General features: G+C 42.8%; 1 protein-coding gene across 1 annotated transcript; it reads right to left on the bottom strand.

Moving 5' to 3' along the window:
• Positions 1-1,989: 1,989 nt before the first annotated feature.
• nkd2b (NKD inhibitor of WNT signaling pathway 2b) lies at positions 1,990-23,508 on the bottom strand. Its single transcript, XM_079274894.1, has 10 exons — positions 23,235-23,508; positions 23,090-23,116; positions 22,882-22,973; positions 5,980-6,040; positions 5,397-5,524; positions 4,109-4,204; positions 3,883-4,024; positions 3,500-3,557; positions 3,273-3,397; positions 1,990-3,113 (listed from the first exon to the last, which is right to left on the bottom strand). Exons 1-10 carry the CDS (start codon positions 23,257-23,259, stop codon positions 2,491-2,493), a joined length of 1,377 nt encoding a protein of 458 aa, XP_079131020.1. The 5' UTR covers positions 23,260-23,508; the 3' UTR covers positions 1,990-2,490.
• Positions 23,509-27,208: the final 3,700 nt, after the last annotated feature.

Genomic DNA, 27,208 nt, shown 5'->3' with positions numbered 1-27,208 from the left:
ATAAAAAGAAGTCCAGAACAGCTACTAAACAGACCTTAAGGTGATATTGTTTTGTCAACTGTCAAGAATAAATACTGAACCTCAACGTTTATTCCAAAATCAAGTCCTTTAGTGCCCAGAAAGATTCAATTTAAACTTCTACCATGCCAACTTTGCGAATTATATCAGCTGATCAAGATGTGATATGATTGAAAGCTCCAGAACAGCTACGAAATGGACCTTGAGGGGAGGTTGTTCCATCAATTAATAACAAGATTTCACTTTTATCAGGTCAATTTGAGAGAGCCAGCAGAGCACATCCTGTATGTTGCTGGTGGAGCAACTCTTTCGTTTGCATGTGAATCAGACACTGACTCCGTTTACATGCACTCATATTCCATGGTGTCCTCTTTAGCTTTATTTAAATAAGGGCATCGTTTGACTGAGCATGTATCCTCCTCCACGGTGATGAACTCTTTAAACTCACTTCATGGATTCAGCAGATCTACAACTGACCCGCTGAATGTCACAGTATCAGTAAGGAACACTTCACTGATTACTTCCTACAGTGTATTGTATTTATCATTGATGGCTATTTGTTGCCACCTAGTGGCTGACACAGAGACAGACCTGGTGACCATTGATTATTCAAAACAAAGCAAAAACTGTTGTATTTAGATGGGATTAATAGGCCAACTGTATGACTTGTCAACTAAATTAAATTATCAATTTTAAATACCAAATTAAATCTTTCATTTATGTTCCATCTTTATTTAGTCTCACCCCGTCACATAGGGATGCTTAGACCTCTGCAGAAATTTCACAAGTGTTACCTTCCAAGATGATTGAAATCGACCTTGCAGTTGCAGAGATTCACTCTACTTATTTTGGGCATGTCATTCTTGAGCAGGGGCCTGAGCCGGAGGCCTGGGGTTTAAGAGGTTTTAAATGTCTTGAATCAAGGTTGCTTATTTCAGTTTGTATTGTCCTTATACGGTGCATATTACTTAATTAATCTGTGGTTAATCAAATTGCCACACACTAATTGACATACAAGGGGCCAGATGCAGCAGATTGTAGGCTCCTCCATGTGGCATTAGACTATTCTCGCGGCATCCCTGTACTAGGAATACAGAACCACCAGGGGGAAAGTTTTTAGTCTTCAGTATGAACCCTGTAGGAAATGCACTTCCCTCTCAATCATACACAGCCGGGTAACTGTTAAAGCATTACATTTGTATTATAGGTGGACAGTTACTGCTGTTCCCATATAGTTATGTAGCTGATAATAGTTTTAACCTGTTCAGTTGCTGGTGATGAGAAAGAACATGTGTCTGTCTCTAACCTTTAAATAACTTGAAAGCTGGTTCTTCATCTCCTTGTGATAATTACCATCACATGATTTTAGGTGAATCAACCTGATCAAATAACTTTAAACCACAAATCACTGACAGGACATTGTTCTAATTTAATTAATTATCTGAAAAACATCAGCCTTGATTCCAAATTGTTCCCATTAATAGAAAAATACCAGAAATTACTTGTTTTTTAAATCTACTCTCAAACCACAATTATGTTATAATATGTTATAATATATATAATAGTATCACTTAATGGCAAATCACAAAAAAAATAACATCATACTGATTGATCTTGTGCTATTTCTATGCACACAGTGGTGGGCAGCAGACAACATAATCGAGGGTGTATGAGCAGAAATAAACGAACTGTTGCTGCAATAATTGAAATGAACTATATAACGTTTATTAAAATATATAAAAGACAAAATACATATATGCATAATTATATCCATGATGAAATATGCATATACGGTATAATAATTATTCAGTAAAATGTGTTGACATATATAGATTTTTTATACATATAGCAAGATATTTTTGCATTAAAACTGGCAGTGGTGATTTCATAATCCCTCCCCCCCCCCCCCCCCCCCCCCCCCACCCCCAAACAGGAAAACCCTCAGACCACAACAGGCCTTCCGGAGGAAAAAGCCTGTGTGAAAAGCTCGAGAGCAGCAGCACCTTTACACCTGAGATCCATGTTTTGGAAAGGTCCCTCACACAGAACAACACAGCTAATCTCTGACATATAGCTTCCAGGGACTTCAACCCACAGCATCAGGAGGGAAAGGATGTCACATCAAAAGTCCTCTGATCTGTTCCTTTCTGGCATCTGTACCTTTGCTGAACATGGGTAACGATCACAGCAGTCCCAGCAGAACAGTCTACAAAAACTGTACCGCACATCTTCTGTTATTACGTAATAACCTCAGAAAAAGCATCCTTCTGGTCTAATATCATCAACCATCGCAGTACACGATTCCCCAGTACATCTAATCTCAGGATATATCTGTATAGCTTGCAAGAGAAGAGTAAAAAGATCCTGGACAGCGCGTGATACACTCCTGCGGGATGACGTTAAGTCCTTCAGACTGGTGTGGTTGGTTGTGGTTGGTCCTGTACAGTTTCAGTCACTGTACGCTGAAGGCGGTCATGTCTGATGGTAATGGTGGTAGTGGTGGTGGTGGTGGTGTTCATGGTGGTGGTGGTGCTCGTGACGCTGGACCACAGGAACCACAAACCCTGGGCTCCCAGGTGGGACAGATGCCTGCTCTCTCTCCAGGCTTGGCAGTACAGAGGGCACAGGGGGCTGTTGCTGGGGGTGGGACTGAGGGGACAGCGGGGCTTTGGATGGAGACATGGCCTCTCGGGCTTTTGCCCTAAGGCGTTTGCTGTGGCTGTATTGCAAAGGGTGCTGGTGGTGGCCAGAGGATTGGGCTTGGTGTGGCAAGTGGTACACATCCTGACCCCCGTGTCCTGCTGCGCTGCCACTGTGCAGCATGCTTTGCATCGGCGGGTGGTGGCCGTGACATTTAGTGGATTTGCCGCCTCCGCTGCCCCCGTTATTCCCTCCGCCTCCCTTGTAGGTTCCTTTGGGAGATTTGACGAACTGTGTGCCCTTGCTTCGAGACTCAGTGGGGTTGTAGCTGTCGCTGATGACCTGTGAGCGACGCTGGTGAACAACTTGGGCTTCTGGTTCATGGGAGCGTGAGCGACTCTGGCTCTGGGAGCTTCGAACATGAGCCTCTTCTGGAGGGAAGGCAGGGGTGGTTCCTAAAGGACAGGCACAGGGTCAGTGGTTAATACAAATATGATGTATAACACTGTACTTTGAACTGCTGTTACACCTCCGCTTCCTCATGGTCAACATTCAACCTGTCATTGTAATAGAATAATACAAATTTGAGGGTGCAACAACCAGCAGGCTGTTACCTTCAAATCTGGAGGTGTAGTTCTCAATACCAGCCAGGTCCAGGTAGTGATTCCTCCTCTCTGTGTTCTCGTCCACACAGTAATGCTGACCGTCTGTGGGCGCCGCCTCATTGCTCTGCCCTTTGCTGCAAAAAATGAGTAAAATGAGTAACTCTCAATTATTTACACAAATAAACGAGAAGAAATATTGAAGCACACACAGACCAGCCTTCAAGCAGAGTACTGACCTGACGTAGGAGGACAGTCGCTTGTCAGCTGAACGTCCCTCTTCTTGGTGACAGCGATCTGAAGAGGTCAAATACAAGAACTCAGACCAGGAAACGTGACATTCATGCTTACAGACATAAACACTAGGCAGGGTTTTTTCCACATTCAATTCATGCCTTCAGAGACAATGTCAAGTTATGAAGTTATGATATTAACAATTCAAATTATTTGTTCATATTTTATAGAATAACCAGGTCAGACATTGCAGTAATAGCTTCAGTGGTTCCTACAAAAACATCACAGCATCTAAACTCTACAAATGTACAGGCAATGCTGAGTTGGCTCACAACATACTGGGATAGTAAATAACGTGAGGTATGATGCTGTTTTTGTTGTCATGTACCTGTTCCTGTTTCTCTTCTGTTGCACCTGGGCTCTGGAGTGACAGTCAGTTTGACACGTAGAGTCTTGCTCTTATTATGGCAGGAGTGATTCACAGAGGCATCCACCACATCGTAGATGGTGTGCATCAGACTAGACATGTCCTATAGTGAGAGATAAAACACAGTTAGGACGGTTTGTAGTCTGACCTTTGACCAAAAAACAGCTGAAAGGTAACAAACACGCACATCTTTTGTAACTTTCCCACTGTTGTCAAAGTCATAAAGCGTGAAGATCCACTCCTGACGGTTGTCATCCTCCACAGAAACGGCACACTCCAAGTCCTGTGGAGACACACATTATCATACTTGATACACATCAACATTTGAAAGGTTACAATCTACATATTTATTTAGATAATCAGCAAAGCAATAGTAGTTCTACAGTGTGTCAAAGACGGCGTTTATGACAGCTGGGGGCAGCAAAGTACGTCCAATTTAATCGACACTGGCGCTGTCTTCAGTGGGATTCATGAACATTTTTCAAAAGGAAATTTGTGTTGTTTTCATTCTTTCTGCACAAGAACAAAAGGGGGTATTTAAAGACTGCCTTCCTGTGCATATAAGTGTTGGTTAAAAAAGATCATTTAAAGCGATAGAACAGAGGCCAACTGAAAGTGTGGTTTTCAACATGTAAACAGATCACTTCTCTGCTGCCTTTACCTTGTGTGGGGAAATAAGTCTGCATGGTGGGCCCTACCACTCTGACCCTTTCTTTCTACTTTCTTCCAGGAAAAATGTGCACAACCTCAATTCTCAGTTACAACTTTTTGGCAGTAACTTTGATTCAGATGTATCCAGTAACATGGCCATAATTGGAAAAATAAACATCTGGAGTATAGGCCCTGCTGCAGGCATGGTGGAGCGCTGACACTGTGTGAAAGGTGGTGTGCACTTACAAGGGAGGAGTCCCCTGGGAGAGAAGCAGCCCTTTATGGTTCTATATTATCTCCTCAGCTCACATAACCAGGAGTGATCACCAAAGAGCAGATCCAAGCAGTTCTTTAAAACATAGAAGTCTAAACACTGCAATCTATTTATTCTATTTATTGGTCCCTAAATTCAATCAGGATATGGTCTGGAGCAGTGTCAACATACAGACAGATGTTCTGTGCACAGGGTGAAGGCATACAGCTGCGGCTAGGATAGAGGTTACCCACCATGCATTTATTTTCTAACCTAAGCTTAAATCATTTCTCACTCACTGGAACACTAAACTATTGCAACACTCAGGTCTCTTGACCTTTTTCTGACCCGTCTGTGTTCTGATAGAACTCCCTTTAATAATTATAAGCAGTTTAGAGTCCCAATCTACCTGAGCTGTATGCTTTTGGAATAACTTTGACAACATTGGCTGGACATGCACCTTCCAGCATGCCGAACAGGCCTGGTTCAGAACCCCGTGCCACCACTTTGTTGCATAATCATGTTCAACGTGTGACTTTAACACATGACAGAATTGCACATAACTGCTTACATCCAGACTGATGCGTTTTTTCCTGGGAGCTTTGGTCGAATCTCGAAGTATCTCCCGCACTCCATCCTCAGAGTGCAGGTACTGCAGGTAGCTTTCACAGCCCTCAGCTTTCTCTGGAGGAAGAGCCACTGTCAACACAGAAGGACACATTCAAGTTTAGACACTTACAAGCATTGGGCAACATTATGTGTGGTTCGGTAGCTACACTTTCAAAGAAAATCTCAAAGATCATACATTTTACTTTATATGTTGAATGTGTTTAGCATTACGGCCTATTCATTCCAATAAAAACTGCTCACCAAACACATACGTCCCTTTTCATGCTTTTGTGTCAATATAGCATGCATTTGTGTTCTCAAAAATGAAACCGAAATATCTCAATATTGAACTTAGTTGATTTTGCAAATTCTACATGAAGGTATCTTGAAATAATAAATGCATATGATTATATCTTACAGAGCTGTTAAATTTAATAGATCATACATACTAATTGCAGATACATACAACCATACTGTTTTCTGCCTCATAAAGCATGGTTTCAGCATAAAGCTCATCAATTGTTGAGACATCCTTCTCAACCTACCCTCTAGGGGACAGTGTTGATCTGTGAATTGTCTTTCCTTCAGCTCACGGTTTGGAAACCCCTGGGACAAGGAAAGAAATGAGGAGAGAGGGAGGATGAGGGGGAGGGGGGGGGGGGCAGAGATGTAAGTGAATCTACAGTTCAGACCACAGACACAGAGAAAACAAACAGTTCCAGCTGAAGCATTTCCTACTCAGATGAGAGGAGAGGGCTGGAGGCTCCAGCGCGGCCAAACCCTTTGAACATCTGCACGCTTATTGTGTTTCACTGTCTGGGACACGACGAGTGCGACCAAAGCCAAGCTTTCAAGATTCCGCCGAGCCCTTCAGATGGACCCGTCTTGTCCATCAAAAAACCCATAATGCATTTCATCGCCTGAGCTCTCTCTCTGAGCCGACCTGTTTATTATCATCCTGCTTGACATGAAACCCAGCATGGAGAGTTTGATGGAAGACGTTTACGGAAAGGTTTTGCTGTATTTCTCGTTGCAAAAACTTGATTCTGAGAAGTTTGGTTTATGTTTGACAAACCTCGCAATAAACTCACAGTAACATGTGTATTTATTTTGAATGGAGAAGAATTGCCAGATGGAAATTTCCATGCAGATAGGATGGGACTGATTAAATACACAATTCCATAGCCATAAAACAAAAGCATGACAAAGGGGTGTAAGGGGGAAAACGCTCTGCTGTCATATGTTACTAATCTATATCCTGCATAAAAAGAGAACCACAATGTATTCATAACCATCCCACACATGTGCTAATGCAAAGGCTCACTGAGGCAAAAGGCAAAAGGGTCTCAATGCACACAGAGCCATTCTTTAATTACGACTGGATTGTGGAAACACAGCCCCCGAAACCAACAAGTATTTAAACAACAACTGATTCATCTTATTTACGTCATCTCAGTCCTCTAAGCTGCTCCACACACAACACTTGTGGAAATAAAACCCCACCCAGATTGATTCAAGGAGGGCCCAGTGAAACGAGACAAATAAAAAAACAGATAGATGCTAGAAAACAAAAGAACTCCGTGTACCTTCAACAGAACCGAGGCGTCAGCGAGAGTCTGAACATCTGCATGCGTTTAGGTGAACAAGCCCACCCCCTTTCCCCTTCCCCTTTCCCCTCTTTCTCAGAGTAATGACAGCGCCAGGGGCCGTGGTTGTATTTAACAATCTCAGAGGCCGTGATTATTCCTCACTTCAGAGGACGATACCTCCAGCCTGTAATCTGGCCCTGACCTTCACCGCTGAAAGGGGGGAGCCGGTTGAGTCTCAGGGTCAAGGCTCGGACACCCCCTGCAAATTGGCCACCGGAGACATTGAGAGAAAATGGCAAAAAGAATGGGAGTTGAGCCTTGGGGAGAGGAGGAGAAGAGGGGAAACAAGAGAGGTGCAGGAAATAAGCGGGAGGAATAAAGAGGAAAGAAAGGCGCAGAGGAAAGAGGGCACAAAGGGGGGGAAAGAGGTTAATGAAAGATAAGAGGAACAAAGATGAGAGAGCGGAGAAGCAGATAAGAGTGAAGCAGAGGAGCATGTGGTTCTGTTAAAGGGGAGATAAGGCCTATCTATTGCTTACTCCAGACCCAGTGGGAGAGGTGGAGGTGGGTTTTTAACAGACTCTGGAAGGCTTCTGGGAAAGGTGGAGACAACTGGTACGAGCTGCAGTCTTCAATCACCAAATATACACACAAGTTACCAGACGAGCATATGTGCATTCACAAAATCACACACAGTTTCCGTCTTTGTGGTTTCTGCAAAGTTGTTGTTTTCCTTTCTACACTGGATGCTTTTATCTCCCCCTCTTTGTAGGGCAGTCCCCTTAATGAAGGGCCGTATGTAAGGAAGAGGCAGTTCACACAGACACACTGCTCTGCAGCTCAGAGGAACATCAAAGACAACCATTGATTCCCCTTATCCTCGTTCCCATGAGATGCAGAGCAAGGTATGAGCACCTCCAAATGAAAGACAGGATTCAGCATTAAACACAATGAAACAAATCAATCAACCAGCTGCCAAAAGTGAATCTTGTCTCTAATTAAAATTCTGACATCAGGAGACGTCTTGCTGCGTGCAAAAGGAGGGGACCAGCAGGGCTCGTGTTGAACACATGGCTCCCCCTCACCACCACCACCACCTCCATGCTCATTACATCCATCGGGGGAGCTAATGAGAGAGCAGGCTCGGTGCGACCGCAGTCTGCAGTTTAACGTCTAAACACATGGCATCTCCTTCCACATCGCCCACGGTGTCGGGCTGAAATCTGCCCACCACATGTGTAATTAACTGCTTTCTGGCATCTGGCTGCGCTCATTCTTTCACTATCAGATCACAAACTGCTCTGTAGGCTACACAAATGTGTTTTTGGTGCAAAGTGTTCCTTGTTTTCCACCAGTGGCATACACCTGAAAGCCCATGATAAACACATCCACACTGTGTGTGATATTAGGTATGAGGGAGAAGATGGAAAACTCCATGTGTGGGACGGGCGCTTCGACAAGAATGAGAAGAAGACGATAAGGTATTAGATCTGTTGTCTTGAAGAGAAAAAAAAGTGCATTGAAAGTATGACAGTGTTCTTCCATGTAAACAGGTTCTGTCTCCCAGATGCCTGGACATAAGAGACAGACAGCGAGGTGTGTGATGTTTGTTCCTGTTTACTGCAGCAGTTCTGCCAAGCTTCCCTAAAGCCTCAGCCTACCGCCAGACGTTTATGTGGGATACGGTAACCAGGAGAAGCTTTCATAGCTCCCTACCAGGTGATCTCTCTCTCTCTCTCTCTCTCTCTCTCTCTCTCTCTCTCTCTCTCTCTCTCTCTCTCTCTCTCTCTCTCTCTCTCTCTCTCTCTCTCTCTCTCTCTCTCTCTCTCTCTCTCTCTCTCTCTCTCTCTCTCTCGCTCTCTCTCTCTCTCTCTCCTGCTGGAAAACACTGCACATCTTTGTTCTCACATCCCCCTCTTCTAGCTCACCCCCTAACTATAAGTATACACGCACTTCTTTTCGTCCATTCTTCAAACTGTGCAATACACAACTGATTTTTAATATCACATTTTCAAAAACAGGGAGGCTAACGGGAAGATTGTTGACAGAGTTCCTCTAGCCTCAGGGTATGAAATATGGCAATGTATCCAAATACCGGTACATACATATGCTGGAAAAAACACAAACACAGGATACTGTCTGGACGCTTCCTCGTATAATTTAAGGCAATGTGGTTTTCTTAAATAGTTAAGATAGCTTACTTTTTAAAATAAAGTGTAATTAGTTTTAAAACAACTTTTACATTAGGTGCTACAACAGCACATTACATTCTGTGGTTGTGTCTGTGCAGTTCTTTGTTCAAACCACATCAACAATCTCAGTTATTTCCTTAATTTCTCCAGGATGTACACAGTTTCTAGAAATACAAAGTCACATGGAACTGACACTAAGGAGGGCGCCACAGTAAAGCCTTGACGACCACCAGTCGACCAACATTCCCGCTCCCACTGCCCATTAACAGGAGATGAATGTGGGGTTCCCCCATGATGGAAATGAGGATTGAGTAGAATCAATATAAAGAAAGGAACACCACTTCGTAAACAAACTGCATACTCTTCACCGCAGAATGAAACTGGAGAGGGAGTAGGGCCATTGAGAAATAAAAGCCCTCCATTCCAGAAGAAACCAACCTGGCCTCGACTCAAAACCAGATGTGAACTGTTACACTGAGGAAAGGCAAAGTAGAAGAAAGGGAGATGAGGGGGGAGAGAGGGGGGAAGGGGCTGGGGCTGAACATACGGAGAGCTAAAGAGAGAAGGCCAATTGCACAAATTCTGTCTCTTCTCTTGCAAGACAGTAAAAGAATAATATGTTGGTTTCTTGACGGCTGCACAGAAACCTCTCTCTCCCTCTGGTTCATCAGGCGTCAGCTTTCAGTCCCAGGCAGGGTACTTATGGTGCTCAGAGTCAACAGAGCAGCAATATGAAAACAAACAGCACTGCAAATACTGCTGGGTTTGAGCTAGCCTGCCGAATAATGTCCATCACAATATCAACACAAGCTAAAAGCATGTTATTATGATTCAATTTCTAACCGTGCACCGTTACCATGACGGAGCCAAAGACCCTAAAAAAAGAGTCTGGAGCATTTTCAAGTGCAGCCTTGCCATATTAATCCTGCATTACAAGACAGCTAAAATGTGCCTTTGTCCACTAATTGGGGTATTTTATATATGTATGTGCCCTGACATCTCTTGAATGGCAATGAGATCAGAGCAGAATGCCATCCTGTCATCTGGACTGGACCCATGTGGCCAAGATGGCCCAGATATGGCCCTTTCAGGGCAGCGGGACTCTCTCTGAGGTCAAACAGGAGGCAAAACCTCTCCCTTGGCAGGACATGAATCACTGAGGGCGAAGCCTCTTCGTTCCTAATATAACAACAGCTGTGGGGAGCGATGAGCATGCATGCCTGTCTAGAGCAGCGCGTAAACCACTGAAAGTCACCCGCTCGTATTCAATCAGGAGAGACTATCTCCTAAACTCTGCACACCCCTCCAGCCTCCTCCTCACCCTCTCACTGATCTTTCTCTCACTTAAATTGTGACCTGCTGGATGGCATAAACAAAGATCAGCATCACTGGCTGACCACCCTGCATCTGTCACCGATGCTGTAATCAGCTTGCCTTCATTAAAGTGGGCTTTGATAGGAGTCTGATGTAATGTCCTCCTCTCAGCTGTCACACAAGCAGCTACTGTAGGGACTTGGAAACCATGTGCTTCATACCAGTGACTGGAATCACACTCATGAATCTGGGTTAGGCAAATGTATTAAATGATATAGAGGCAGTCGATCAGAATACTATTTGATCAGTTACTGGAAAGAGAAAAACACAAAGTGGCTGTCATGGTTCACTTTATGTGAAACACACAAAACACTGAAGTGAAGTTTAAAATGCGGTGCCACACATATAGACTGCACCACAGAGAGCATGCTGCTTTAATTCAGAGGTAACAGGGCTTGGTGGTGTAATGCAATCGTCTCTGAGTGGACTTATGTATGACCAATGCCATATGTTATATGCACTCACACATTTAACGATCTCCTCGAACAAAAGTCGAGTGAAATGGTTTCTTTTAGCTGTCAGAGCTGAAGCTGCATGTCTTTTTCTTTTCTTTTGTTCTGGGATTTTAGGTACAAACTCAAGACTTGAATGTTTTTGTTCAAAGTTTTGACTCAAATCTTAAGAAATTCCTCAGTCCACGTGTCTTGTGATGACACAGAAACTAGACAGGATATAAACAGTCAGGATTTCAAACATGCACACCCACTCTGACAAACAAGAGAGAAGCGAGTGCACAAGGCGATGGCATATCAAAGCCAGTGTGAGACAGGCGGTTAGACTCAAACAGGATGTTCCTCTGTTTCTGGCCTCCATGTGAAATTCTGTAAGCTCCCGCGCAGGCCCCTGGCTCTTAAGTCCAGCCAATGGGGAGCGCGCCCGGGCCGATAAAGCTGAGGGGATTTGTTCCACATTCCTCAGGCCCTTTAAACAACACAGTGGATATAAGGGATGCCAGGTTGTGGGTGAAGTGGCTGCAACGCCAATCCCATTACTGCCCAAAGCAACTCCACCTCTCACAGTTAGGTGCTCTAGTTTCCAGCTGAGCAGGGTTTGAAACTGATCAGCTGCAATGACCTCATGTAATCAGGGATGTAGTATAGATTAACTCTTCAAACTGGTTGTTTGTCAGTTACCTGTCCGACTTGTCTGCTTCTGCTGGGTGAAAGCCATTTCAACACAATCACTCTCACCTGTAAAGGACACTTTTTGTGAAGTTAGTGTCAGGTTTCCAACTGTCAGTTATAATTGCTCCTACCTGTGAGATAACCACCGACGCCACTGTTTTCACTGCTCGTTTTTTGTTAAGCTACAAGGGATTTGAGTCACAGCTTTGAAAACCAGGCCGGGCAGTTCATAGGGGCGAGGCTCTGTGGTTGGAGGCTGGTGAAACTACGGGCATTGCAGTGCTCCTGTGGGTGACTGAGAAATGTAAACAAACCCTGTTGGGGACGGACAGCTGCACGCCAACCGTTTTTTGTCTGATGTACCCCAACGGCCCGACATGAGCTCAAGCACCTCTTAATCAACACCACCCGTCATGTTACAAATATATTCTTACGGCTGGATTATAAATTGTTTGCTCAATGGATATTGTTACAATATTTTTTGTCAGTGTGTCGGTTGCTTTGGTAAAGTTCACATTTCTACTGCTAGTTGCAGAGGCTCAACCATGTATCCATTACTTTTAACTGATTCTAGTTTATCCACACATTTAAACAAAAATATATTTCTATACATCTATTTTAACTATTTCCTTTATCCATGACTTGTTGCGTGTGAGCAACCCATTTCTCAACACGTTGTGACAGCTGGCTCAGGTTATTGTGCAGCTTAAACACTAAAATGACTGAAGATCAGAGCAACAATCATTTATAATCCTTGTTGGCTGTTCATGTTCCTCCTTAACACAACATGTGGATATATTTCTTCATCGAAATTACAATTTCTATTTTTATTTGAGTTTCTTGGAGCTTTCCATGTACCCATCGGAGCCCACACTTGAATGATGTTGTTAATCGAATCCACAATGACTTCTCTGCTCACTCCTGCTGGACTCCTGCTGTTGAGGGCTTGTGGGCTGGTGGATGAGCTGCCTGCTGGTTTCCTGAACACGTCTTCCAGCAGGATAACAACAGGTTCAGGGTCAAAACCACAGCTCTACCGTCCACTAGTTACGGCTCCCTATGGGTAATTTACACAGAGAAGTAAAGATCCATATGACTGACCACGATAAGAGGGGCTTTTGCAGCCGTGACCAATCAGCCGGTAATGCAGCATGAACTCTCAACACATCCATCTGTGAGGCAGACTGGGCAAACAGAGACGGGCGGCTGTTGCGCTGAACTATTATTGCATTCAGCCCTCAGGGAGAATTGGGCTTGCCGGTCACAGACTGCCAAAATACAGAGTTCAGTGCTGTAGGATGCAACAAATAACCAATGTAGACAGGCAAGCACACAAGCAGAGCCCATGATAGCTCATCTCCGATTCTCAATGACACTTGTCAAACCTCAAGTCCCAGGAGACACCGCTTGTTTGCATAATTGGTACTGATCCTCCTTACTATGAAATATTTAAGACTCTTGGCTATGCAGACTGCTGCACAGTGTTTTTAAGCCACATATCTTGAATCTGATATACAGAAAAGAAATGTCCTGCATATTTAAAGTGGCTGCATCTCTTTTATCTCCCGCCTTTCTCTGTGTTGTTGTGTAACTCTCTTTGACTGTCTCCTCCAGCCGGTAGGGATTGCCAGTTTCGAAGACCACGAGAATTATTGACACTGCAAAACCCGTCTTAATTCCAAGCCGTGAAGTTCCTTACAGTCCTGGAACTGGACAGGGGGTCATCCCTGGGTTAACACCAAGTGTTTTCCTGAGGAGTCCTAAAAATACACACCTGCTGGGCACAGGAAGCAGAGGAGACTCCACGATATTCAGATGATGTGAAGGAAGCCTGGACATGTAAAATGGACCATTGCCAAAGGGCCACAGGCTGTAATACTTTGGCATATGAGACGCAACTTCCCATGAAAAAAGGGGACAATGTTGAAAGCTGAAGAGGAACAGATGAAAAAAAAGGAGCACATGGGCCAATTACTGATGCACCAATATCATGCAAAGCTCATTCATATATCTGTTGAATTATTCTCAAAGAAAATGACTGGTCGAAAAACTAAAAAGGATATGAGGATATGATGAATTACTGTTGAAAACATAGCTACAAGACAAGAATTGTAAAGCCTCATGGTGCAAACCAGGAATTATAATTTGCATTTGTGACACATCACAGCAACATGCCAAGTGGAGATTTTGAGGCCGCAGTCAGCGAGACTGTAACATCTGTGCTTCTTGCTTTTGGACTGAAGCTGCCATGTGTGCACTTTAGTGACCTGACAGACTAGCTGTGTGTGTCTGAAGCACAGTTCCCCAGTGTGAAATTCTGGAACGTAATTCATCCATGGCACAAGCAGAGATCAAAAGGCTATGGTGCAGAGGGCAGCTCAGCAAAGCGCACAGAGAGCTGCTGCTTTCACAGCCATAATTACTGGAAACCATCAGGGCCGTGAGGCAATATGAAAGAGCACTTAAGCATGAGCCAAGTTAGCTTAGCGTAGCTGCTTGTATATTCTTATCTTATCTCAGTATGAAGCTACAAGTCTGATGGAGTCTTGTTCTCTGTCACACAGCACGTCCGGAGGCAGTCCACTTGAAAGCACTACGTGTGACACTTAATGTTTGATAAAAGTCCTTGAAAGACGAATTATGCTTCAAAAAGCCGAAGGTGCTGATGTGCAATAACACCTTAAAAGCTATGAGATGCTGCCAGGATAGAGCAGTTCTCAAAGCTGAGCACATGACACTGGGGGTAAAAGTTCAGATATTCTGATACACTGGCATTCTTGAAGTGATAGGATCAGTCAGCCCCTATCAACATGAAGAAGTGGATGCTGGATATTTAGAAGGAACTTGCAGAGCTGCTATATCTGAGAACTTTCCTGTATTCATTTATAAGCAGATCTACTGCCAGAAAACTGTTACTGTTTAGACCACAAACCTTTAAATGCAGATATTCTATGAGCTAGAGGTGTTTTTTCTGACTTTTTAACACAGCTTTTAACACATTTTGGTCCACTATACGCTTTTTTTGTAAAGCCACATGCCACAAAAGTCACTCAGCAGAAATATCATGAAATTAAAATCCTGTTTAGAAGAGTGCGTTTTCTCAGTAAAGCACCTACAAGCAGATGGTGTCTCTGAAAGGCTCTCAGTGAGGGGGGGGGGGGGGCAGGCATCTCAAGGAGAACTGCTGTTTATTTGAAATGAGCCTTTAGGTAAACAAGTTACACGGCACACACAGGGCCCGGTCAGCTTTTGAAGTGGACGGGGCTCAGGAAAGAAATGGGCGGGGGAAGAAAAGAAAGCGACCTTCAGAGGAAATGAGAACAGTGGCCTCTTTCAGCACCGTTTCATCCTCTCCCACCCTTCTTGTCACATATAGGAAAAGCAAAAAAGGTGTTTCAGTACATAAATACACCAGCACAGAATGTGAGTAAAATCATTCCACAGTCATTCTTTCCCGATTTAAATTCCCCTGAAAAATGACCACCCATGACAAAAATAAACCGCTTCCTTTTAATGGAGACCCATTGAGGGTTTTGATGATGGGAACAGGTTTGCAGCCATTCCCCAATGGAGAGGAATGTGATGTGCAGAAGGGAGGCCAGGCCTGTGCTGTCTGCAGAGCCTGGATCCAAGCTTTGAAGCTGCTAGTGTGTTTCAACAGCTAACCACTTTCAGATGGGACTGTGGCGTTTTATGAGCTGAGTAATAGCGATACCCACACATGTGCAGGCTCGGGGTCCCAAAGAGGGGGAGGCTAACTCCTCAGGGGTCTGGGTTTTGGGTGTGTTGATAAATCTTGTGCTATGGCATTCTGTGTATGAAACTGGAAGACAGGAAGATGGATGTTGTGTAAAGTCTGTTCACCTATGAACACAGTTCTGCTATAAATTCCACTTTTTTTTTTCAAGGTTCTTGAACATCAAATAAACTGAAGGTATTGACTCCTTGTATGGAAGAAACATTCAAAATCATGGCAGTACTCCTAAATCTCACAAGGGACACCTGGTGTGTATACTATAAGCATGACAACCTTGCAGAATGATTGATCTATATGTAGAAAATACTTCAAGCAAAGGTTTTAAATAGTACCGCATCACAACAGTGACAAACAATGCCAGCAGTGCCACCACTGGGCTTTTTTTTTTCTTCTTAAGCATAGAGGAAGCCAGGATTTGTGGTGTTTCACTCTCGAGTCTCAAACCTAGCAGGGCGTCGGGTTCAGGAATGTGGAGCAAGAATGGGGTTCCGAAGCGTTCAGGGCTGACTCTGAAAGCATTTTGTACTTTAACAATACAGAAAGCGAATGTAATCTGCCAAATGGCCAAAGGAGATGCATATGACATCACAACATGAGTGCCGATGAGTAGCTTCAAACATAAAAGGTTCAAATACATTTTACACACATTTTAGAAATGATAATTCTTCTGGCAGTGTTGTCCTTATCATGTTCTACCTGTTCAATTTTGTCTTGCGCTGACAACTAAATTTAAAAAGCCAAAGATTTATCTTCTAAGTTACTCATATCTATCAGTGCATTGTGCTGCACTATGCTATTTAGTTTCCCATGGCTTGCATTGTGAAATAGATGTCAGGTCAGCATTTGATCTTTGTGGAGGCAATCTCAAGTTTCCATTTGTTGAATTTCATAACATAACAAACTTGTGTCCAAAAGAGGAATCTCCTGTCCTCTTTAAACAAACAAGCGAATCCTCCGTCTCCCTTTCAATCTGCAAATATTTAAAGAAAATATTGAACAAACATAGATCTGATCCTCTGAAGATATAGTCTGAAGCTTTCTGTCCCCTCCCTGAGCTCCACACAGGCACTACGCTCACTGAAGATGTCATTTCAACAATTAAATCAATTAACAATGGCTATACTGACAGCATATAACAACACCATCAACAACCATAACTGAAAAAATATGATATTCCCCTGGCTGCTCTGAGGCTTGCGAAATGAAGTCCACTTGGAAAAGAGCTAAAGCTTTCTAAGGGGGAACAGGGGTTTTATGTGGAAACATACCTTACACACTAAAATGTAATAACCTTTGAGTCTCCCGGTGTTTTACTTGGCTGGGAGAAGCATAAGATCAAACACAGACTTGGATCCAGCATCCTTTGCCAAAAATGTCAGCGCTAAGCACTGGGCTCCAGCTTCAGGTATTTTATTTCCCCTGGCAGGCAGCGATCGAGAGCAAAGACACAGACCAGTGTTAACCCTAGCCGGGGCTGCCCCAAGCAGCCACCAGCACACTAACCATGAAGGGGAAGTGAGGTCTCCCTGCTGTCATCACTGAAAGCGCACGTCTAGGTCATGTAGTGTCACTGAAAACCTGGGATGGGCTCCATTCAGGAAGTTGAGATATTCACGTAATGCTCGATGACTTGCTTGCAATCCGGTCCTGTACTATTCCCTCTGAAGCACTCAATCAGATATCTCATAAATATCATGAAAAGCAGTGACAAGAAGTGACTTCAAAGCGGCGCTGATGGGACTGAGAGATAGCTCCAAAGGCTTCATTCCATATGTCTGCAGATAAGAGCTCCAATAATGAAGGAAGCGACTGTCATCTCTCTTGTCCCAATATATACGATTCTCTTTTGAGCTGTAAGCTGAAATAACTATTTATGCCATCAATAAGTGGATGCGTTATAGTTATTTTGATATAGCTATTTTTACTATAACCGTGGCAAAAAATAGGCATTAAGACATTACATGCTTATATTATTGACTGATGCCACTGTCATGTCTATTCAGTGTACAGTAAATATGAAGCTACAGCCAGGAGATGGTTAGCTGAATGTAGCTTAGCACAAAGATTTCAAAACAGGGGGAAACAGCTAGCCTGGCTCTGTCCAACAATAACAAAAATCTGTGTACCAGCACCTCTAAAGCTCAATAACTAACACGTCATATCTGGTTTATCTGGACTATTGGTGACCAGGAAACAGCGTCTTCCTAAACAAAACAAGATAACGTGTTGATTAATGACCTTAGGCGTTGGTAGGGGCGTGTTGTGTTAGGTATTGGTGAGATATGAAACCAGTACCTGCTTTTCATACACAAAAAACACTGCACGGTTTGTAATACTCTGCCAGAGGTAAACTGTAGAAATACAGTGTTCACGTAACAAAGTAATCCATCAGAAATGTCATTTTGTGTGTATGTGGTTGGCCAACTCAGCGCTGTGCTACATCAAACGTTGAGCCAGGTTTAGTCTGTCTGCGGCCTTAAGGGGCTTTCGGACAGTGGCAGCCACTCACTGTCCGAATGCACCTTTAAAGGGGCTCGTAGCAGATTTGTAGATTTTCTTATCTTTGGAAAGTCAGGCTAGCTGTTCCCCCCCGTTTCCTGTCTTTATGCTAAGCTAAGCAGCTTACTGTAACGTCATATATTTAAACCAACTTAAACCAAAGGAGTGGGAGGGTCAATAGCTCATTTGTTGCTTGACACGCAGATAAAAGCGGCCCTGGTTTGTACTGAAGGATTGTGAACCAATGTGTGATGGCTCCCTTCACGAGTTCAGGTGTCACAGAGGAATTGAGCAAACTGCTTCAAAGTAGTTCAGACCGTATAAATATCCTCAGAAGAATAAACATTTAATCTTCCTGCAGTGTTTCTGATGTCTTTCTCTATTAGGCACAAACCACTCTTTGCCTCTCACTCAGTCATTCACTCACAAACACACAGACAGGGGGGGTGGGGGGAGGGACTCGACCTCTGACTCACAGGCGAAGCCATGTGGTGAAACACACTTAAACACTCCAACACGAAAGAATGGCTAAAACAAGCATCTCACACTTGCGATGAGTGTCTGAGCCGACCAGGTGATGATGTTTACTCTGACAGAGAGGTGAATGTTTGTTCTGGACAAATGGCAACCAACACAGAAAAAACAAAAACGCCCAAGAGAGCGGTGTGATTTGGTAAAGTGAGGTCAATGATCAGCTCCCGCCCCCCAATACGATGCAGTAGACCAGGCGGATGAGACTCTTCATTACTCCCCTTACCCCACTACCTTTAAAACCCCTGAAATATCTCACCCATGAAAAAAAACCCCACTTTAAACCCCCCACTCCTCCTCCTCCTCCTCCTCCTCCTCCTCCTCTTTTCCTTTCCCCACCACCCTCTCTCTCCCTCCTTCCCACCACAGCCCCTCTCCCTGCTCCAGGATTTTGCTGTACAAACCAGGAACAGATGTCTGCTGGGGCCGTGCTGAAAGACCCCGCTGTTCTGGATGCCAGCCACATGCTTTTCATTCAGAGATGAAGGCTCACAGCTCGCTTCTTGTGAAGCCAATTTCCCCCCCAAAAAAAGAAGGGTTGGAAAAAAACAAACTCTCCAAATGCCTTCAAGTCCCTTCAAAAGCAGTACATATTTGTGCACACCTTTTTGTCTCCTCTCCACCATGTATTGCTCCCTGGTGGTGTCGCGTCAGGGACGGGCTTTTTTTTTTAATGTTTGTGTTTGTATAAGAGAGGCGGAAGGGAAAAATCACGAGACGTTGCTGGCGAGAATAACTTCTTAAGGGAAGTTTTCAAGCACTCAAAGACTTCAGGAGGTACAGGATTCTATCCAGTGCAGACAACTCAAAAGCAAAAAAAGAGCTGACCTCAGTTTTAAACTTAAAAAATAAAATGTCATTCAGGGCCAGTCTTAAGATGACAGCCTTAAGATCCCAGCCTCAGATCCAAATCAAATACTGCAAACTCAAAATGAACATGGTGACGAGAAGATATACCCGAATGCCCAGCGGCAAAATTGTCCAAACATAACATCCACTTTGAGGAGGATCACCAAATGAGGATTTGTATATAAGGGGAAAGTCTTATTCACAGATTCCAAATGAATGTTGAAAAAACCACGAGTTTATAATTAGTTGAGTGAGCTGCTTGGGAACTCTGCTCTTAGACGAAATGTATTATTGAGGATTGCAGTGCTATGTAACTCTCCACAAGTCAAAATACATTTGCGTCTTGGAGCTTTTGGCACATCATTACATCCAACTGAATCCCTAAACCAAGCCCTTTTAACTTCAAGTGTGATATTATTAACCTTTCAAAGTGGAATAATAAAGGTCTTTGTTGTGGAATTTAAAATGTTGACACACTTCCTCTTCACGGGCCAAGTCTGTGGGGAGTTCTGAGACAAAAGATGGTGCTGAAAGGCTGAATTAGCCATCAGTCATTATTTGGGCATCCAAGCATATCTCTTTGAAGCTCCAAAATGAAGCACTGTGGTTGTGTGTGTGAGGGTCTGGACTGTTGATGGTTCCAGAGGTAAAACACAACTGCTCCCAATAAGCTAGGGATGGGTTAAATGCAGAGGACAAATTTCATACATGTGTAAATGTGTATGACAATAAACTTAACTTAACAGTGAACCTTCACAGAGCTCTTACACTAATGAACGCAGGTTTGGATAAGTACAGGGTAACGAGTATTCTGCATATTACATATTCAATAACCATAGACTGGTTTTTTGAGGGTGGGGTGGGCGATTACACGTTGGACAGCCTCTTCTGATCTCACCTGTTATATATCTCTACATTACACCAGGTGTTTGAACAGGTACGATTTGTATTGAGCACCTGCAAAGAGGTATCAAAATCTTGATGACTTTAGACTGGATGAGCCAAGTCATCCTGCTGAATCACGCTCCCTTTGTCCACTAATACCATCCTTTAAGGAGACTATAGGGTTACAGACTGAGGGCAACTCGCCAGCTGCAATCTTGAATCATGGTTTGCGGCAATGTCAATATTTAAACAGGCCCTTGCATCCTTTGATCTTTTGTAATATCTTGCCGAAGTGCAACAATTCATTCACAATCTGCTGAATAGATATGACAGGTTTCACAGGTTTACACAAACTGATGTTGGGCACTGGCTATCTTAGCGCTTGCTTCTTTGCCCCCGCCTGGCTCTACTCCATCCCTCAGCCCATCCCCCAGGACAGGGCAGGGGGAAAGAGGGGTGAGGGTTCGGAGGCTCCACTGATATCAGAGCCCTTTTATAACTCCCAGCTCTGCGCTTTGAAGTCACAGCCAGACAGCTCAGGAATCCTACTCCCCCATTTGACAATGAGGAGGGGGATGGTCAGAGCTAAACAGTGTGTTCGGCCAATCTTCTCCTGTACAAAATCATGAGCAATTTAAACTGTCCCTGCTGCTCATCAACCAGGACTAAGTGATGTAACTACTGGTGAGAGCTAGATGTCAAAATACTCTGGGGGATAAAATGTGGCTGAGATCCATCTAAAAACGTCAAATTCCCTTATCCCCTTATATATATACACATACATATATATGTATATACGGTAATTGCTATTTTTTATTTGACTTGAACTTGTTTAATCACGGTCTAAACCCCAGAGATCTAACAACTCATAATCCAATAATTACATCTGGATGTGTGACAATGTAATCCAATCCTGGTGAAGAATTAATTAAAGGCGGGATCAAAAGAGGAAATGGTGCATCGTCCTACAGCAGAGACAAATGTGTTGAAAGTCACTCTGTTTGATAGGAAACTATACGGCATAAGAGGTGTCCCTGAGGACTTCATCTGTCTTTACATTAACATAGACACAGGCTCAATTCAAACACCGTGAGTAGAGCTGTCACTGCATACGAGCAGGCAGTCACATAAATGCAATGCATTGATAAAAGGTGATGTCGAAATGTTACCTGCATGGCTTAAAAATGACACTTTGCACCTACATTTCTTTGTGAGTTACATGAGTTAATGGAAATGCAAGTAAAATATAATTATCGTGTTATTTTCTGCCTCAAAAAAAGCATTACTTGCTATTTACTGAGAAATATTTTGCCATGAATACATATCAGGACCATATGCCATAACAGACGTGACTGCATTGTGGTTTGTCTCCTCTCAACCAATTCCTAAATTAGTCTCAAAGAAAGCAGGAAAAGTAATAGGCTGGTTAGCCAGTTGTGGTCTGTGAACGAGCCTCTAATATAACCAACGAATGACACAAAATAAATCAGAGGCCTGACTTTGAAAGAAGTGAGGGTGGGATCAACCTATACTAATAAGTGCCAAGCTTATGCCTTTGGTGGTTTTCCTTGAGGGGAGTGTGAACTCAAGACTCGTCTGAAGCAGAGTAAGTTCTCTTTTAATTTGCCATAAGTGGGCGGTTTATAGCCCGATATAATCCATAACTCGTCCACGATTACAACCACCCACCTCACAGACTGTCAGTACCTCTATGTGAACTTCTTGCAGTTCATGTCTGAGAGCTTGAGACTCTTGTGCCCCTCAAAACGACACACTAATTGAAGTGATGTAATGTTATGCCACAGAGGGCTGCCCACTGGGAGCCGCACTAGAAAGGGAGGCATTGAGGAAAAAGACACGGCCCTGACTCATGATGCCAGCAGCCACAAGAGCAAACGTTATATATCCCTCAGTCTGAGAAACGACTACCTTTCCATCCAGTCTCTGTGTGTGTGTGTGTGTGTGTGTGTGTGTGTGTGTGTGTGTGTGTGTTGGGGGGGGGGGGGGCTTTGCCAACACACATGGCTCATGGCTGTCATAACTCGTCCAGTGATGCTAGCAGGGGAATCAACACTGTATGGTGTTGTGCCGGAGCCAGACATGACGACCATACAACCTACAACTTCAGCGTGTCCTCACACATGCGTATCAATACAATTTGCCTTCCCCTCAAGTTCTCAGCTCTTCTTTCAAGAATAGGGAATGTAACAGCTTCAACCAGACAACTTTGAAGTGCTTGACAGGCCCATCCCATCGGGAACACACACACACACACACACACACACACACACACACACACACACACACACACACACACACACACACACACACACACACACACACACACTTTTTTTTCCAGTAATGAATTTTGTTTCTGAAAAACTCAACATGAATGTCGCCCATGCATTACAAGATAATTCTTTCTGCGAGTAACAGTCACCAATTTACCATTTAGACAGAACAGCATTAAAGAATCATAATAGTTTTCATTTTTATTGGATGCTAACATTTAGTTTTACTCTTGGAAATGCTCAGTCAGTATTCAAACTTATTTCCACAGTCTTAGTCATTAAAGGGGACTCGACCAGACGTTTCATTTCATTTCAATTAGGTCTAGTAATAAAAAAGAGGGAAAGGTGCCTGATACCTGCATGTTCTTCAGCTTGTGATCCGTCGCGCTGTACCTCTCACATTCCTCCATCCCTCTCCGGAGGAAGGCGTTCACAACAAAACTGTCTCCTGTAACATTGAGAAAGTACACCGATCAGCAAGAATACATCTCAAGCTCAACTTACGTTATTAGATTACCATAGTTTATCAACCTTCATGATACAAAATATTCGGTTTATCCTCACCTTCAGGGTTTTCTCTGCGCTTGCACGCTTCAGATCATCAGAAACAGGGATGCAAAAACAGACAATCGTTAGTTTGTGCGAGACTTTAATCGAAATATTTTAACATTTTTGTTATTCAGTGGTGAAAAACGTCAACATTTCTTACCATGTTTTGACTGATGTTTCCCCATTCTTAAGTCCCTCTTCCCCTGGATCAATAAAGGTACTCCGATATCGGAACAAGGACAACACAGTCACTGCTTCAACATGGTCACATTGTGTTTGTTCTGCAAGAAGAAAACTCCAACTTCATCCAAAGGCAGGTAATTAAGTCGCATGTTCATTGAAGCATCAGCTGTATGTGTGCAGAAACGAGATACATCTGTGAAAGTGATCTGTGGAGGAGACGGGGCAACGCTCGCTGTCTGTCCACGGACCTCCCTTCAGTGCAACTGAATGTGGAAGCGCTTTGAACACAGCAGAGATCACGGAGTGTCAAGACACATAGAGAAGCTATAGTGGTTCCGGTTAGTGCTTTTACAAAATAAAATATTAACTTTGACGAAAATGTTTCAACCACTGAAGGAATAAAACATCAAGCAAATGTGGAGAGAAATGTATTTATGTAATAAAAAACAAAAAGACACAGCTTGATAGCTTGATCTAGCCTACTTAACCATAGTTAGGGATGTCTACCTTGTTTTCTTTATTTCATGAGGGTTGCAACAATAATTCTGTGGTCTGGGACAATAACTGGGACAATAACCTTTTAACAATTGATTCTTTAAAGGGTGTCTTAAATGATAACAAAGTACCCTACCAAAAGAATCTTACAGATAAGCCAAAGTTAAATCTTAAAATAAAAAATGACTGGAGTATGGTCATTGATTTGTAGTCTTTTATAGTGCATGTATTTTTTGTTTTTTTGCTAAATTATAGTGCAAACACAATATAATCGTAATTAAAGATTGCAAATCAGTAGATGTGCTCGAGCTTTTAAAGTTTGTCCTTCATCTGAGAGGTGAGTAATACAGCAGCACATTACTGAAAGATGTCTGAAAAAAAACAAAGTCTTCAGTTTGATTTGCAATCAATACAGTTTGTGTTTACCATCTAATTATTTATTTTCTTTAGACAATATGTTGTTTACTCTAACCATGTGTAATTTGACCTCTGAACAGACTATGTTAATCATTATTTGTTCATCTACACCCAGTTGTGTTTTCATTTCAAACGTAGGCTACTATTATTTTGAAAAGCACCTTAATTGGTTTCCGGTTTTGTTCAGCTTGACGCACTGAAAGCTGGTTTGGCAGCTCATGTGACGTTGAATGTGAAACCGCGTCCTCTGTTGGTGTGATTTTTCGAACAGCTCCATTCATAGTTTTCATTGTAGATATGTATTCATGAAGAGCACACTTTTATTATTTTGTAAATTATTCAATATCCTATTCGGCACATTAGTTTGTAGGTCACGTTTCTCTCAAGCACACAATATAAAGGTGTACTATTAAAGTTATTCAGATTAAAACACGGCGAATTAAATCTGTCTCCAAATAGTGCTGTGATATTAACCAGGATTAGCAAAAACATAATTTTTGGTGGACAACTTAAACCCAAATGAGATTCTAAAGATCTGAGCTTTCACATTCTTTCTGGCGTGTAAAGATAAAAGGTGCAATTAATAACATTATCAGTCAGTAAATGATTATTCTACTTGTCTGTTTGCTAACCATACACTGATAAGCTTCCCATAAAAATGTCCATTATTTGTTTTAGTAATCCTTTGGCAGGGCTTTAAAACGGGGCCGCCCGCAGGACACATGCCAAGAATTATGACGATTCACCTTTAGCTCAGTGTGAAAACAGGAATGTTATGTTAGTGTTTAGTAAATAGCCCACTCCTGTGCAAATCATATTCAAAACAAGGGTAGATGTTACTTTGAACTTTATCGTGTTATGAGGCACAAACTGTTATTATGTGCTTAGTGTCAAACGCTCACTCGCTCACTGCTCCAAAGTGCTGCAGCCATGTGAGAAATCCCAAAACCTTGTCCTTTATTACCTGAAGAAAGCAGCTCTGCCTGGAGGAACATAAGAGACATGTATTCATACATCATATTTTCTGTCAAAATGATACTTTATCATAGTATCCCAGTTCCCCTACCGTATCTTGATGAATGTAGAGTGAAGCCTCATTGCTCTTCCTGTCAATTTGTCTGCCATTTGACTTTTCACAGACTTCTCTGTGGCTGACAGGATGAGCCGAGATTTGCATAGCTCATTGATGGCGGCTTCCTTTGATCCTACTAGCCGTGCCTAATTATCACCATTTCTTCATGCAGCCTGGATCCCAGGATTCTGCCTCTTTACAAGGTATCTCTCTCCCTCATCATTTTTCTTCCACTCCCTCTAGCGTCCCACTCAAACCAATGACATACATACAGGACGCAAAAACATCTCAAGCAGAAACAACTGTTTCTGTTTGGATTGGGAAGTTGAGGTTGTCTTTAAAGAGCAATACTCACTTGGATACAAGTCCTGGTTTATCATCAAAGGCTGTCATGTCGATGAAGAATTGAGAAACACAGCGTACGTTTTACGGGCTGTTATGTATGTACACAAAGGATGTGGATCATTATACTCGTGCAGGGTTTTTTCGAAACGTGCGTCAATCAATCAACTTTAAAATCCTCTAAAATATCATATCTATGTAAATCATAACCTCTTTAAAACTCAATCTGTGATTTTTACTAAGACATGAGTGAAAGTTTCCATGGTTTGGTGTGCAGCTCTGTTCAGTTTCTTCTTAACTTGCCTATAAGCATGTGTGTAAGTTAATTCCCTCACGATGTGAATCACCATTGGCACATGCAGCGATATTCCATTGCTTTCAGCCATACCTGAACAACGGTTGAGAGGATAAACATCAGGCTGTTTATTTTGTTTGGAGTTTTCTGACATTTTGAAGCTGCTTGAAACGGTGATAAAACTCTGTAACAATAAGGCTTTTCACTTTTCTTCACGCTGCGTCTTGATTGCTCTTTAACAGCTGCCTGGTTTTGGAGCAACTACAGTCAAAAGAAGAAGAAAAATGCCTCCAGACAGAGCAATTATGGTTTCATTTACCATGCCCGTTCCTACAGCTCTCCCTTTCTCTATCTTGCCTTTTTCTATTTTCTTTGTGATCACTGATGAAAAGCTTGAGCTTCATTGTGTGATTCGTCTCACATAAAAACTTGAATGACATGCCGCATAAAAATAGTGGGCGCCTTACAATTAGGTGTAAAAGATAGAGGCATTAAAGGGATAATTCACGCAAACAAAAGTTACAGTTCTTGAATGAAATGAAGGCTTTGAGGGGAAATCCATTCTGGGTTTCTTGTAAAACTCTTTAGGCTATAAGGATAAAATGTTGTTCCAGGTCTTGATTACAGTAGAAGTCTTTGGCTTGATCTTAACGGCAGACAGTAAAATCGAATCCGTAAAAAATGACATACAAAATCTGCTCAATAGAACGCCAAAGAAAGGACATTTTAAAGGCGACAGTGACAGGATCGAGTAGGAAAGAAGCGTGTGAATGAAGATGAACTAGTGTGAACTGTTTGCTCGCCTTTTACATTCAGGAACAGCCTAGAGAATCAACCTTTGAAGTGGAGTGAAAAAGCTGTTGCTCAACAAACAAAGGGCACATTGTCTGAACCCGGCAGTTGACATGGAAAGCAGCGGAGCATTCACAGAATGCAAAACATGTTCATACGAACAATGGAGCCACTGATCTGTTCGTGTAAACTGTGCATATGATATATTTCATAACTGAACTATTGAACTCATTTCCCCCTGGGGATGAATAAAGTGTATATCTATCTAACTGAATCCTCTTTCAACGGTTTTACTTGTAGGTCAAATTTGTGGCAACCAGTCGCAAACACAGTGTGGCAATGTAACCATATATTACTTTGAGTCCCCGCACAGGAGCCCGTCTCATGAAGGACTACCAAGTGCTGTACAGAACCCCGGGATCAGCTGTTTTTACTACCAGATGTGCAAATGTCCATTTTATATCTGTGAAGGTGTATTACTCATTAAAGATATGTAGATAACCAACATGAGACAGGCTCAATGTCCACTGTAATCATT

This window comes from Melanostigma gelatinosum (assembly GCF_949748355.1).
Source record: "Melanostigma gelatinosum genome assembly, chromosome: 9".
Lineage (NCBI taxonomy): Eukaryota > Metazoa > Chordata > Actinopteri > Perciformes > Zoarcidae > Melanostigma > Melanostigma gelatinosum.
The sequence above is the reverse complement of the archived record's forward strand: the minus strand, read 5'-3'. Positions and strand labels throughout refer to the sequence as shown.

What these genes read in the sequence shown, in the direction of transcription:
- nkd2b (XM_079274894.1), bottom strand. Translation starts at nt 23,259, where the DNA reads ATGGGGAAACATCAGTCAAAACATG. An exon ending in TCAACACTGTCCCCTAGAGG is followed by an intron (nt 5,525 to 5,979) that starts GTAGGTTGAGAA and finishes CTGTGTTGACAG; the next exon opens with TGGCTCTTCCTCCAGAGAAA. An exon ending in AAAAACGCATCAGTCTGGAT is followed by an intron (nt 4,205 to 5,396) that starts GTAAGCAGTTAT and finishes GTGTCTCCACAG; the next exon opens with GACTTGGAGTGTGCCGTTTC.